Source organism: Mus caroli, unplaced genomic scaffold (assembly GCF_978045245.1).
Source record: "Mus caroli unplaced genomic scaffold, Mus_caroli_1 scaffold_16, whole genome shotgun sequence".
Taxonomy (NCBI): domain Eukaryota; kingdom Metazoa; phylum Chordata; class Mammalia; order Rodentia; family Muridae; genus Mus; species Mus caroli.
The window spans coordinates 75986968-76001599 of record NW_028227271.1 but is presented as its reverse complement, the minus strand read 5'-3'; the positions used below and the strand labels follow the sequence as shown (position 1 = coordinate 76001599).

Sequence of the window (14632 nt, the reverse complement as noted above, 5' to 3'; positions counted from 1 at the left end):
GCTATTATTCAGACAACAGTAGATTCTTGTCTGCCTGGTAAAGCAGAAGCGCGTGATAGATACAGTTCCACCTATGAGATCAGAGGGAAATGCATGGAGTGAAGAAGTATAAGATAACTGTGGTACAAAAAGAATAGGAACTGAGCATCCTGAGCTGTTGGACCTGGCCTGGTTTTGAGGAATGGGCAGGAGGAGGGAGGCAGGAGGAGGGAGTAAGGCGAGTGATACAGGTTTGTTTGTTTGTTGTTGGTTTTTAATTAATTAATTAATTAATTAGTACACAGGGCTCACCAAGAAGTGTAGTGCTACTAGTTTGTGGGTTTGACTCAGGATGTGAAATATACATGGGTGTCTGGAGCTATTTGTCCTAATCATATAGCTAAATGTAAAGTGCCCTCTACCTATCTTGTCCAATAGATATAGTACTGTTTTGAGGAGGCACTCACTTACTCTACATTATCAAAGTTCTTTTTCAAAAATATAAAAACACATCGAGTGTTTCCCACTGTGGCTTCCCATTTTTTGAAGCCTTTGTTGTACCCATCAAGCTACCTTCCGGCTACTCTCTCTCCTATTCCCTCCCAGGAAGTGGGTTCCTTTGCAAGCGTGAGCTATAAGCTCCAGAGATAGGCATGATGATGGCTCCCCAGGAAGAGGTGATTTAATGATATGAGTCCATTTTTCTTTGAATAAGTAAAGGAAGAGATAACATATCTTTAAAGGTTGATGGCCTTCTGATCCCATGGATAGGTAGCACACTAGGAAACTTGGCTCAGGGAGAAAAGGAAAGGTTACGAACCACATTTTCCTTTCCTTTCCTTTCCTTTCCTTTCCTTTCCTTTCCTTTCCTTTCCTTTCCTTTCCTTTCCTTTCCTTTCCTTTCCTTTCCTTTCCTTTCCTTTCCTTTCCTTTCCTTTCCTTTCCTTTCCTCTCCTCTCCTCTCCTCTCCTCCCCTCCCCTCCCCTCCCCTCCCCTCCCCTCCCCTCCCCTCCCCTCCCCTCCCCTCCCCTCCCCTCCCCTCCCCTCCCCTCCCCTCCCCTCCCCTCTCCTCCCCTCCCCTCCCCTCCCCTCCCCTCCCCTCCCCTCCCCTCCCCTCCCCTCCCCTCCCCTCCCCTCCCCTCCCCTCCCCTCCCCTCTCCCCTCCCCTCCCCTCCCCTCCCCTCCCCTCCCCTCCCCTCCCCTCCCCTCCCCTCCCCTCCCCTCCCCTCCCCTCCCCTCCCCTCCCCTCCCCTCCCCTCCTCTCCTCTCCTCTCCTCTCCCCTCCCCTCTCCCCCTCCCCCTCCCCCCTCCCCCTCCCCCCTCCCCTCCCCCTCCCCCCTCCCCTCCCCTCCCCTCCCCTCCCCCCCTCCCCTCCTTTCTCTGTGTGTGCATGTGTGTGTGTGTGTGTTTGCACATTGCATGCATGCGTGTGTGTGTGTGTGTGTGTGTGTGTATTGGATTCAGGCTCTCCTACGTACAAGGTAAAGTTGGATCTTGAACTTGCAATCATCCGATTTCAGCCTCCCAAGTCTATCCTCTCAGACTCTCAGATGACACTAGACCAGGATTAAATATTTATTTACTTTTAAAACACTTATTTATGTGCATGAGTGTTCTGTCTTTATGTATGTTTGCACATTGCATGCATGCCTGATATCTATAGAAGCCAAAAGAAGAGTCTTGGTGCCCTACAACTGGGTCATAGATGGTTGTAAATTGCCATGTGTGTGCTAGGAAAGAAATCATGGTCTGCAAGGAGAGCAAGTGTTTAGCTTTCTCTGCAGCTCCTAAATATTTCCAAGCAAACACTTACTACTTGTTTAACATACATCAGCTACAACCATACATGCTAGTAGACAAAGGTAATTATGAACCAGTTACTGACCACAAGGACACATAGTCTAGTGAACAAAATCAATAAAAATTAATGCTAAAATATAATTGGAAAAACATTATGATATAGGTGTTTTCAGAATGCTTAGAAGATGGAAGGGAAACAAGCATGAGCTAGAGCTTAGGTTAGACAGATTCATTCTGAGGTGTGGACAGGAATGAGTGTGCCAGACCAAGGGGCCTCTCTTCCCGACTAGGCTATCTTCTGCTACATATGCAGGTAGAGACAGGAGCTCCGGGGGTACTGGTTAGTTCATATTGTTGTTCCAACTATAGGATTGCAGACCCCTTCAGCTCCTTGGGTACTTTCTCTAGCTCCTCCATTGGGGGCCCTGTGTTCCATCCAATAGCTGACTGTGAGCATCCACTTCTGTGTTTGCCAGGAACTGGCATAGCTGCACTCTAGACAGCTATATCTGGGTCCTTTCAGCAAAATCTTGCTGGCATATGCAATGGTGTCAGCTTTTGGAGGCTGATTATGGGATGGATTCCCAGGTATGGCAGTCTCTAGATGGTCCATCCTTTCTTAGTACAGGGGAATGCCAGGACCAAGAATTGGGAGTGGGTGGGTAGGGGAGTGGGAGGGTATGGGGGACTTTTGGGATAGCATTTGAAATGTAAATGAAGAAAATACCTACTTAAAAAATTTGGAAATGAAAAAAAAACATCAAAACCAACATTCATCAAAAAAAAAAAAAAAAAAAAAAAAAAAAAGAATGAGTATGCCTTGGAGCTAAAGAGATTTTTCTTGGCAGAGGGAAAATAGCACAAGCTCACCCAGCCAATCAGTGACTGTCTACCTGATTCTCGCCATCTGCCAAATGTTACTCTGTGGTTAAAACTGCAATAGCAAAGGCCAGACAGGATGCCCATTCTTTTATTGTTTTTAATTGAATATTTTATTTACTTACATTTCAAATGTTATCCCCTTTCTCTGTTTCCCCTCTGCAAACCCCCTCTTCCATCTCCCTTTACCTTGCTTCTATGAGGGTGTTCCCCCACCCACCTACCCACTCCTGCCTCACTGCCCTAGCATTCATAGACCCTTCAAGGGCTTCCCCTCCCATTGATGCCAGATAAGGCCCCTTCAGCTCCATCAGTCCTTCCCCTAACTCCTCCATTGGGGTCCCTGTACTTAGTCTGATGGTTGGCTGTGAGCATCTGCATCTGTATTGGTCAGGATCTGGCAGAGCCTCTCAGGAGACAGCTGTATCGGCAGCTCCTGTCAGCAAGCACTTCTTGGCATCAGCAATAGTGTATGGGTTTGGTGTCTGCTTGTGGAATGGATCCCCAGGTGGGGCAGTTTCTGGATGATCTTTCCTTCAGTCTCTGCTCCACACTTTGTCTCTGTATTTGTTTTAGACAGGAGCAATTCTGGGTTAAAATTTTGGAGATGGGTGGGTGGCCCCATCCCTCAAGTGGGGGCTATGCCTAACCTCTGGATATGGTCTGGACAGGTTCTCCCTCCCCTTGTGGGGTATTTCAGCTAATGTCATCCCCGTGGGATTCTGGGAGGTTCTGGCTTTCCTGGCATCTGGGACAGGATGCCCATTCTTGTGGCTCAGTTTGAAAGGCGGTAGATACAAGAAGCAAATGTCATCAGGACTTGTTACTTTCATATTTGGTGATTATATTAAAGTTTATCCATAATATTGATGGCAGTATTTGCAGTCATCCCTAGATGTTCACAGAGAAGCACAATATTGGAGTTGCCTAATAAACACTTTGACTCTGAGGTGAGCCTGAATACAGGAATGCTCTGCTTACTGATTTGAGCTATTACACTATAAACAAATGCCATTTACATGGTCCATTTTCTGTTATGCTTCTTTCTATATATTTATATCTAATATATTACATATAACTTATATAAATATACACACAATGCATACATTTATATGTTATAAAAAGTATATAGAAGCATTATAGAAAATATTATATATAATAATGTATATTATGTAATTTATGTTTCTGTTTAATATTATTCCTCCCCATTATAGTACTTAAAGAAAATTTACTTTTATAAGGATAGATAGTCCCTATAACATAACTTATGAAGACAATGTATATATTAGATAGACTTCCTTTAGGTGAAAGTTATAGTGATGGTGGTATTGAATGTTAATGGATCAGCATGATACATTAAAAAGGTGCTATCAAACAGAAACACACATAAACATGATTATATATTGATTGATTGATGATAAATGTGATATTTTCAGATGTTTGCAGGAAGCTAACCTGACATCTTCCAAAGGAATGACAGCTCAGCATCTATTAATCTGCATTGATGATGTCTTTAAATGAGGTGAAGACTGAGGACTGTGAGAGCATGTATGGGTGACAGAGAGAATGTACAGATGTCACAGGTGACAGAGAGCTTGTACAGGTGTCAGATAGCATGTATAGGTATCAGAGAACATGTACAGGTGTCTCATGTGTCAGGGAGCATGCACAGGTGTCACAGGTGTCAGAGAGCATGTACAGGTATCAGAGAGCATGTATAGGTGTCAGTGCATACAGGTGTCAGATAACATGTACAAGTGTCAGAGAGCATGCGCAGGTATCAGAGAACATGTACAGGTATCAGCATGTACAGGTGTCAGAGAGTCCTTGTCCATTGAAAGAAAAGATACACACACACACACACACACACACACACACACACATACCTATCGTTGACCATGAGATAATTTAAGAGTTCAGAGAGGAGAGAAAACTTCACTGAGTCTCAGAGATCAATCAGGCCTGCTGTTTGTAGTTCTTGAGGGATAGACTTGATAACAGTAGGGAGGACAGGGAAGCAGGAACATGAAGCCAGCCTGGCAGTTAGGAAGCTGATTGTATTTCATGAGGGAGAGGGAGGGGGGAGGGGAGGGGAGGAGGGGGGAGGGGGGAGGGGGAGGGGAGGAGGGGGGAGGGGGAGGGGGAGGGGGGGAGGGGGAGGGGGGGAGGGGGAGGGGGAGAGGGAGAGAGAGAGAGACAGAGAGAGAGAGAGAGACAGAGACAGAGAGAGAGACAGAGAGAGACAGACACAGAGAGAGAGACAGAGAGAGATATATAGAGACAGAGAGAGGGGGAGAGACAGAGAGAGAGGGGAGAGAGAGAGATAGATAGAGGAACAGATACACAGACAGAGAGACAGAGACAGAGAGAGAGACAGAGACAGAGAGAGAGACAGAGAGAGACAGACAGAGAGAGAGACAGAGAGAGATATATAGAGACAGAGAGAGAGGGGAGAGAGAGAAAGAGAGATAGATAGATAGAGGAACAGATACACAGACAGAGAGACAGAGAGATATAGAGAGACAGAAATAGAGAAAGACAAAGAGGCAGAGAAAGAGAGAGGAGAGAGAGAGAGAGAGAGAGAGAGAGAGAGAGAGAGAGAGAGAAGAGTCATCTAGGGTTCCCTCTCTTCATTCCATAAATGCTTAAGGCCAGCCACCCAGTGACACACTTCCCAAGATTCTATCTCTTCGATGTTCCACACCTTCCCTAAACAGCACCATCATCTGGGGACCAAGTGCTTGGATACATGTCTTTATGGGGCCATTCCTCATTCAAGTTATCATGGGAGGCCTGGGTAGTAGAATTCCTCAAGCAGAAGGTCTAAGCTCCAGAAGTGCAGACAAATCAAGTTGCAGACTGGACAGCTGTGGTCCATGCCAGAGAATGTTCCTGGCATGTGTGTTCCAAGAACTGCCTGCCTTGTTCTCAGTGAAGTTATGTCAGGGTTGAGAGAGAGAAACATAATCCCGGCTGTGCTATAACCCTGTATATATCAGTATATATCACCATTCTAGAGCATTGTGACCTATCAATAATATAACTCTGATTACAGAGGGCTGGGGTAGGTATAAGAAATATGATCCCACACATTATTTCTTACTGGTTGTTGAATCAAAACCAAGGCCAACAGAATCATAGCATGATTTCTTGTAGTGGCGAAGAGGGCAAAGAAAAGCAGGACCAGGGTCCCTTCCACATCTTCATATTTTCAGGTACAAGAAAGCTCAGTTCTCCACTGTTTACTCCTGAACTCTCGATTAAGGCCCAGAGTTAAGATTGTGGAGTTTGGAATGACTTTGGAGATCTCAGTGCAAATCATTTTCTTTGTTACAAGAGAAGCTAGACAAGGAAGAGGAGGAGAAGGAAGAGGAGGAGGAAGAAGAGGAAGAGGATGAGGAAGATGAGGAAGAGGATGAAGAGGTCGTTCTAAGACTATATAGTCTTAGAATTTATGTGTATAAAGTCTATACACAAGTTTTTAAAAGCCTGATATGGAGGAGCCACTGATACATTCAGTACAGTTGCTTTTTTAAATGTTTAAGCTGTAACTGTAACAATAATGGCAATATTAAAGAAAAAAGAAATCTCAATAAAGTCCAGCTTTCATTTTTAAATTTGTGGTATGTACCAAGCATCCTCAGAACCAGGCTGGGTATCTAGCATTGTACAAAGTTTTCTAGGAAGCATTTAGCTTGGAAAGTTCCTGTGAATGTAGCTGTGGATTTCCTCGGGGAGAATTGGTCCTGAAGGTAGGAAGGAGGAGGCGCCCCCAGGGAGGAGCTCCCAGGGCTGGAGGTGTAGGCTACCAGTGCATAGCTTGGCACAGGTGTTGCTCAGGATTTTTATGGCTGAACTTTCCTTATGACTGGAAGGGCTGAGCCAAAATTCAACTGAGGCAGGAGTTATTTTATAGAATTATTAATGACATATTCCTTTTACCCAAAATATTTCCTTGAAAATTTACTTCATCCTACCATCGTATTTAGTCAACGTGTAGTGAAAACATGTTCCACGTAAAATAAAGAGACAATCTCCCTACAGTGAGCTGGGTGTTGTTTTTCTTTCCTTGTGACCAGACTGTGAAAGTCCAAGGCAATTCAGCATTGAACCTATCAGAATGGCCACAATGCAGTCATAATTTCATAATAGGGGCATTTTCTTTTATTATTTTAAAACAGATTTTTATAGGGCAGCTGCACCCATCCAGCTGAGCAACAAAAGAAGCAAAAGGGGAAAAGGAGCCCTTTAAAGGCACGGAAAATAGACATACAATTTAGTTCTTTGTTCTTTCTTTGTTTTAGCAGATGTAGGCAGACACTTGGTTTTCCTTGTGGTTGAAGAGACTGATGTTTGCTAATGGAAAACGTAACACTGCTGCTGCTGCTGCTTTTGTGCTGAACATTTTGTTTCATTTCATTTCATCCTGGGAACTAAATAAGGTTCTGAGATACAGAAGTGTGGCATCGTTAATGACCAAAGGATGCTCCAAATGTAGCACTTTAAAATTTAAAAATCTCACTTAGATTTTGCATTAATATGGAAGGTGATTTATCACTTCAAAATAAAGTTGTTATTGAAGTACAGTAGCAGGACTGATTTATTTATTTTCAAATGGAAGTTATCTGGATATTTGTTTTGACACTAAAATATGGGAATGGTGTACCTTTAAATTTGACCATTCGTGTTCATCATGTGGACATCACAGAGAAACACTAAAGTTTTGTGGGATTCTCAAAAATGGGAAAACTATGTGCATACAAATTCTAGGTTCTCCACCTGCCTCTTCCCAGCTTCCTTTGAGAATACAGGAGAAAATATAAAACTCTAGAGAATGACTTGTCTGGGCAGAATACTGTGTCTAAACAAACTTCAGGGCTGTAGCTAAAAAGAGCTGGAGGGAACAGAGGGGTTGGGATGTTTGGGGATCCCCCGAACACTCAGCAGGGTGAGAGGGAGGTTCCAGCATTTCTGAAGCTTATGGGGTTATTTCCTGCCAGTTAAATGTGTTTCTTACAGAGCACCTTGACCCACTCTTATCCAAGACTGTGGAGGTATCTGTGTGAGGTAGGGCAAGCTGCATAAGGCAGTTGAGAGGTAACTTCCTGGTTCCTAGAGCCCCACAGTAGTTAATTTACTTCTAACTTGCAAATCTAGAACTCTGTAAAGGAAATGGGAAGCATCAGTCTGGGGAGATCTTCTTAGTGAAAAGTAAAATTGTACATATGTCTATGTCTGCAGGCATGCATCTGTGAGCATGAAGGTGTTTGCATGCATTTGTGTGCATGAATGTGCCTGTATGTGTGTGCACATGCACTTGTATGCATTGACATTTGTGTGTGCATATATATGTGTTCATGCATGTGCATGCTTGCATGCACATGCATGTGTGTCTACCTGTGTGAGCACGAGAATATGCATGCATACATGTGTGTGCATGCATATAAACACATGTATGTGTGTGTTCATACAAATGTGTACAAATGTGTGCATGTGTGTGTTGTGTATGTGCATGCCTGTGTGAACATAAGAATATGTGTGCATGCACATTTGTGCATGCGTATGCTCATGCCTGTGTGTGTGTATGTGTGAGCATGAAAATGTATGTACATGCACATATGTGTAAGCATATGTGTAGACTAGAAAAAGCAAATGGCATGTATGACATCAAGTAGTATATTTTAGTGGATACTCACATATATTTTCTTATTTAAACTTCACAACAAATTTGGAAGTTTCAACTTGTTGTGTTGGCTGATAACTATATATGGCTGACACCTGGTCTTGTGCCATGAATGGCTGATGCCACCAAACAGCAATGCCACTGTAGGAGACATACAAATGCTCACCATTTGCCTTTGGAATATGCTGCAAGTTGAACTGGGGTGTCTACTACATTGTCACATACTGCTGCAAAGACCAGGAGTCAGATGTACATGGCATATGCCAAGTTTTGCAAAGATTAGGAGCCTAATTAGCTGTGGGCCTTTTGTCTAAGTTTGATTCTTAAGGTTTTACAATCTTGGAGAAATATCGTACTTCCTTAGGTTTCAGCTTTCTAATCTGCAATACAAGTAAAGGATCTTATTTAATGACAGTATCCACAACAGAGCTGCTTACATAACTGAACTGCCCATGTTGAACATTCAGAAGCTGTAAAATAAAATAATTTTATTATTATTACTATCATTATCATGTTAAATCACAGGATTCTAAGGTGGAAAGAGTAACATTTATGGAATAAAAGGAAAGGGAGTGCTTAAGACCTGGGAAGTTGGTTACTTTGGGTATTGGCGGAAACATAGGTAGAATCTGTGAATGAATGCATGGGGTAGATAAGGAAGTTAAGTGGCTAGAAAGCAGAATTTCTCCAAGACAATTTATTAAGATATTTAGGATCTTCAGTTTGGAGTCCACACGTTTTCGTCCCCCACAGTCTGTTTTCTGGAACCCCAAGGCTTGAAACATATGTAGCTAAGTTGTTCTCCCTGAACATTTATCTTCAAAGTTACTTGTCTAAGCAGGGGATTGAGCACACACAATCTGTTTTATGGTAGGATTTTCACCATGAAATTATATTTTGGGTAACTTCTAATCCTGTCTCAGATGTTTGCTGTGTGCTGTGACTTGGCGTGAGCATCTTCAGTTAAGAATCAATTAAAAATAAATAAAACTGAATAAACGTTTCAGCAAACCGTTTTCCACTGCTTATTAAAAAGGATTCTATTTTATAATTCCAATTTATTTTGGAATTAAAATCCAAGTAGTCAAATATTGTACAAAGTATAATTGTTTTAATCATCATTAGACTAAGAGGTAAGACTCTAATGGCTTACTTAGAGGTTTATAAAATGACTGTTGATCAAATTTTCAACAAGAACAATTAGTTGTGTTTTGTGGAAGCTTGTAGGTCCTAGAATTAAAGGATTTAAATATATCAGTTAGTATAGTCAATATTCTGTGATTCATTGCCAGCCATTTACTTGATCAGAGCTTACACACACAGACAAACACACACACACACACACAAATAGACACACACACAGACACACAGACACACAGACACACAGAGACACATACACACAGATACACATATAGACACACACACAGACACACATATAGACACACATACAGACACATAGATAGACATACACCACAGACATACATACAGACACACACACACACATAAACACACAGCTGACATACACACAGACATGGCATTCTATATATGTTCTCAACCAGTCAGGCTAACATTATCCTAAGAATAACTGAAGAAGAAACATTTAAACTTGAGAATTATTGGATATTATACTGTTATTTCTGATGGAGACTTTAATGGGATCAAGTCCACAGAGAGCTCTTAAGTACTGTAGTAACTGTGACTTAGCTGTTGTAGCACAAGGTCTTCCAGGGTAGACATCATGTATGCTTTGTCTTTGGATAACTACATTGTAGTTTGTTATTCTCTGAATTATAGGTTGTTTGCAACGTCCCTGATACCCACTCACTACATACTAGGCAAGTCCATAGTTGTGCTAAACCTGAATTTCCCGATATGTTCAATCAGGTTAGGATGACCTCTGTTCCAAGTCACTACATCGAAATATTTATTTTATGCCAAGGCATATAATATAATATAATATAATATAATATAATATAATATTCCCTTGAAGATAATTTATAGAGGATATTTTAAAAATGCAGAGATAGCTGGGTGAAGGTTCTATTCAGTTAAATAATAAGATTTTTCCCTTGCTTTTCTAATTTGTTACTAAAATCTGAACTACTTCAGAGCCTAGCTTCATTAAACTAATGCAGTAAGTCGTTTCACGTTTAGTGAAGCGTGGTTCTTTCTCACTAGTTACAAGAGTCATACTGAATGCTCCACACACTTTCCAGAGTAGTTCAGGGAGTGGTGTGGGTGAGACTTTTGTTCTGAAAGGTTTTATAGCCTCAAAGAGAACATAGAAGAACACACTACTTCCTGAGATGGACATTAGACAGATATAAAGGTAAACTTGTTTGGGCAGAAGCAGACTTTATAAGGTGTGAACAGAATGTGACTTCCCAGGCTGCTCTCAGGTTTAATGAATATTTGTAAATTTTCACACTTTTTTGAAAAGAGGGCCTGCACAACTTGTGTAATTTAGTGCTCTTCAGACTTGGCTCTGTCTATGAGCATGGGGTGTCCAAGGCTGGAGGGAAAGAGCCCATGGGTAAGTCATTGGGAATCTTTGAGGGATGGAGAGACACTAGGGCTGCATAGTTGGTTTTGGAATATGCATTATCCCTGTACTCTACAAAGGACAGTTGAATCTCAGACTGTGCTGTTTCTTTGTTTCCCAATCCTCAAGGGAGAACTGAATCTCATGGCTATGGCTGTTTCGCAGCTATTTTTAGGACTTTGCTTATAAAGGAAATTCACAATACTTTGTTTGTCTGGGGATATTCCGTTCCCTGTGATTTAAATGTGATGAAAGTTACAGTACAGAAGGTTGAATATGAGATTATAAATAACTGATGAATATGAAATAAAGGCTAGATAACACAATCCAAAGTTGATGGATCCTTGTGCCAAACACAAACCCCACACGCTCCCTTCCCTGGATGCTTCGTTGCTTTTATCTTGTTTCGTCATTGGTGACTGACCCTTGCATTTGTTTAACAAACATTTACTGATTTAAAAGCATGGTGAAGGAAGAGGAAGTGGGTACCTAAGATCTGAGGCAGAGAAAGGTCAAGAGGAATGAATAGAAAGGAGTCCTGAATTCACATGTGGAGTGAAAGGGGAAGAATGTGAGTGGACATTGTTGTTGAGGTCAAAGGTGAGAGACTAGAAAGACCAACATGAGGCTGAGTGTTTTGCTATAGCTGATGTGATAGCGTCTGTCACATGCAGGGTTTCTACAATCTCAGAAGGTAGTTCTTCATTCTATCAGCCGTGTCCATCCCTGGAATGACCTCCAGAATTTACAGACCTGGCTTGTGTTCTGAGATGCTTCACTTAGAAATTAAACAAGTTCCTTCCTGCTATAAATTGTGTTTTGTAGCTGCAAGAGATCCTCGGTTGTACTGCTGCCCCATCTACAAGAAGCCAGTTCGAACAGACTTGAACTACATTGCTGCTGTGGACCTCAAGACAGTCCAGGCCCCTGAACACTGGGTTCTCCGTGGGGTTGCCCTTCTCTGTGATGTCAAGTAACAGAAACATATGATCCAAAATATTTTAGTCTTCATTTCTCTGTCAGTGCTGGGCATACATAAGTCAGACTGTGTTGTGTGCAATGAATGAGATGACACCACCCCATATACTTCCTTGGACTCTTAGCTGCATTTCACATGTTTTGCTATTGGTGGCTGACTCCTACATTTCTTTAAAAAAATACTTGTGATTTAAAAGCATAGCTAACAATCTCCTAATGAATTGTGGGCATCAAATCTCTAATTATCTATTTTCCTTTTCTTTTTATCTGAAGTTTATGTTAAATGGATGCTACTACCTCCTAGGGATTGCTTGCCTGTTAATATGGTTCTACTGGTAGCAGCTAGGTTCTCTAAAGTAACATGGGAAGCTTGTGTGAATGTTGTTTCTGCTACCTTTTGCTTTTTGGCCAGGTCAGGAGACTTATATTCAAGGTTTCAAGCAGCTAATTAATTTTACAAAACAACAGGAAATAGAAGATGGATTAAGATTATAAATAGGCAACTCAGGTGAACTTGGAGTGTAAACATGTAGAGCAACATTCAGTGATGCTTATGATTAATATGAATACCCTGATTGATGTCTTACAAAAAGTGCGGGGTCTGTACTGATCATTCACTCACACATCGTTAGAGCAGTGTGAATTGATCCAAGCTTACTGCAAAAGAATTTAAACAGAGAAAGAAACATTAAAAACAAACAAACAAACACACTCACAAGCTTAGATCCTTATTGTTCTTTATCAAGGAGGTAAACACACTGAAGGCAGATTTTACATATAAAGTTGTACTTAATAAAGGAAAGGAATGGACCTACTTCAAATGTTCAACTTTAAAGCTATGCTAACAGAAACCAGGAGGTATTAGACAACTATGAAATGTGGTATTGGAAAGTGCATTCGAAGAAATGACAAGCATGCTAATAATTGAAACATACTATTTACAAAATATTGATTTCGTTGTGATTACAGCTAAATAAAATGAATTTGAATGTGGACAAAAGTTAAATAATATGAGAAACTAAAGACAGCAATTTAAAATGTGGTAGCCAGAAGGATAGGGATGATCAAAACTGCCCTACAAGGTGTGTGAGGGATTCCAAAGGGATTTTTATTAACTAGGAAATTCTTCATTTATTTTGTTTTAAGTTTTGGTTATTAATGACCTTCTGCTTCACCTAGTACGTAGTGACTAGGAAGTGTAATTGGTGTTATGATTAGAATTGGGGTTCAGCTGTAGGTCTGATTATTAGCTGCAGTTTCTTCTGAGGTAATGGGTTTTCTATGTGTGCAGTGGGTGGAGAGGGTGTCTGTTCTCCACCACATTCAGGTGTGTGATGAGTATCATTACTTTGTGCTCATTATACCTGTTTAGTTAATGTGACTACTACTGATCATAGGTGATACTGCTCCCATTTAAATCGCTTCTCTTGTATGGATAAATATTTTGGTCGATCCTTGAGAATTATTGCTGATTATTTTGTTCTTAAAAACAGATAATAAAAATTAGAATGTGATGCAAATTAATAAAATATTGTTAGTAAATGGCTAAATTGTGATTGTTTATTGTTTTTCTTGAAAGAGGGTAATTGCTATTGAAGACCTAGAAAAAATGCTGTCAGAACTAGTCTATCTAATTTGAAAATTTATAATTCATATAACTCTATGGCACAACCTGTTAGTATAGATTTGCAAGTTCCAGAGACACCACGTAGAAAAGGACACAATACAAACATTCATAGAATGTTAGAAATGAATTTAAGGCAGCTGTGAAGCCAGGAGGAGGTCCAAGACTCCTTTGTGCTTGGCTGACCTGATTCCATCCTGTCTCTTCCTGCTGATGGGAAGGTGAATCAGCATTCTGAGGGAGAAAAAAGATGGCTGAGTCTACTGACAACCTAGGATGCAGGATAAAATACTGGACTGGGCATGTGTCACTGAAGAATAATGGGGCTTTCCTTCCCATCTGTCTCACTGCTGAGTTATTTAAATTGCATTTATTTTATTTTACAGTACCTATGTGCTGGGTCCTCTGCTTCTCTGATGATACAATGGACCTCACAGGTATTGATCCTGAGCAATTATTTAGGCATGTAATTACATGTAATCTCAAGTTTAGAAAGGGGAACATGACATATGTAGAGTACATAAAAAGTGACATCAAGATTGTAAGATAAGAGCTGTGTAGGAAAATACTGGATACCACAGATATGATTAGCAAAGGCTGGCAGAATTCTCAGTATATCAAGGATGAGTAAGTAGACATGACCTCATCATGTTCATATTTTTACGGTATTGTTTTGTATTGTTGGTTTGGACCCAGTGTCTTAGGCATGCTGGGAAAATGATCTCCATGGAGTTGTGTGTCCTCAAACTCACCATTTGTTCTTAACTGGGTGTACAGAATTTAACTGCAGTGCTCCTGGAAGCTGGACAGCAGCCATGTGTTCTTGCTTGTCTGATGGGCATCCCCCCATGCCCTTTTCCCTCAGTTCTTCCCTGGTTCTTTTTATCTCCTATGTTGTTAACAGCTCTTTCATGACCCTCTGGACAACTAGAAACCTTTAGGGCTGAGACATAAGATAAGGCTTTCTTCCTAAAGCACAGTTTCATTCAGAGGCAGATGCAGAGTTCTTCAAAATAACTTCTCTGAGCTTCCTCTATAGGGGATCTTGATGAAAAGTCAAGAAGCCCTAAGTTAGGGGGATCATGTCTCCATTAGGAGACAAAGAAACGCTGTCTAACCCTGAATATCAGCTCTATCTGGGATGCTG

General features: G+C 41.2%; 1 protein-coding gene across 3 annotated transcripts in view; it reads left to right on the top strand.

The window, feature by feature from the left end:
- Dnah5 (dynein axonemal heavy chain 5) overlaps positions 1-13397 on the top strand; it is a 255115-nt gene extending 241718 nt beyond the window's left edge. For all 3 annotated transcript variants that reach the window (XM_085831340.1, XM_021183130.2, XM_085831338.1), the window contains one exon: positions 11709-13397. In XM_085831340.1, the coding sequence (XP_085687466.1) occupies positions 11709-11860 (152 nt within the window). In that variant the 3' untranslated portion in view covers positions 11861-13397. The remainder of the gene's footprint in view (positions 1-11708) is intronic.
- Positions 13398-14632: the final 1235 nt, after the last annotated feature.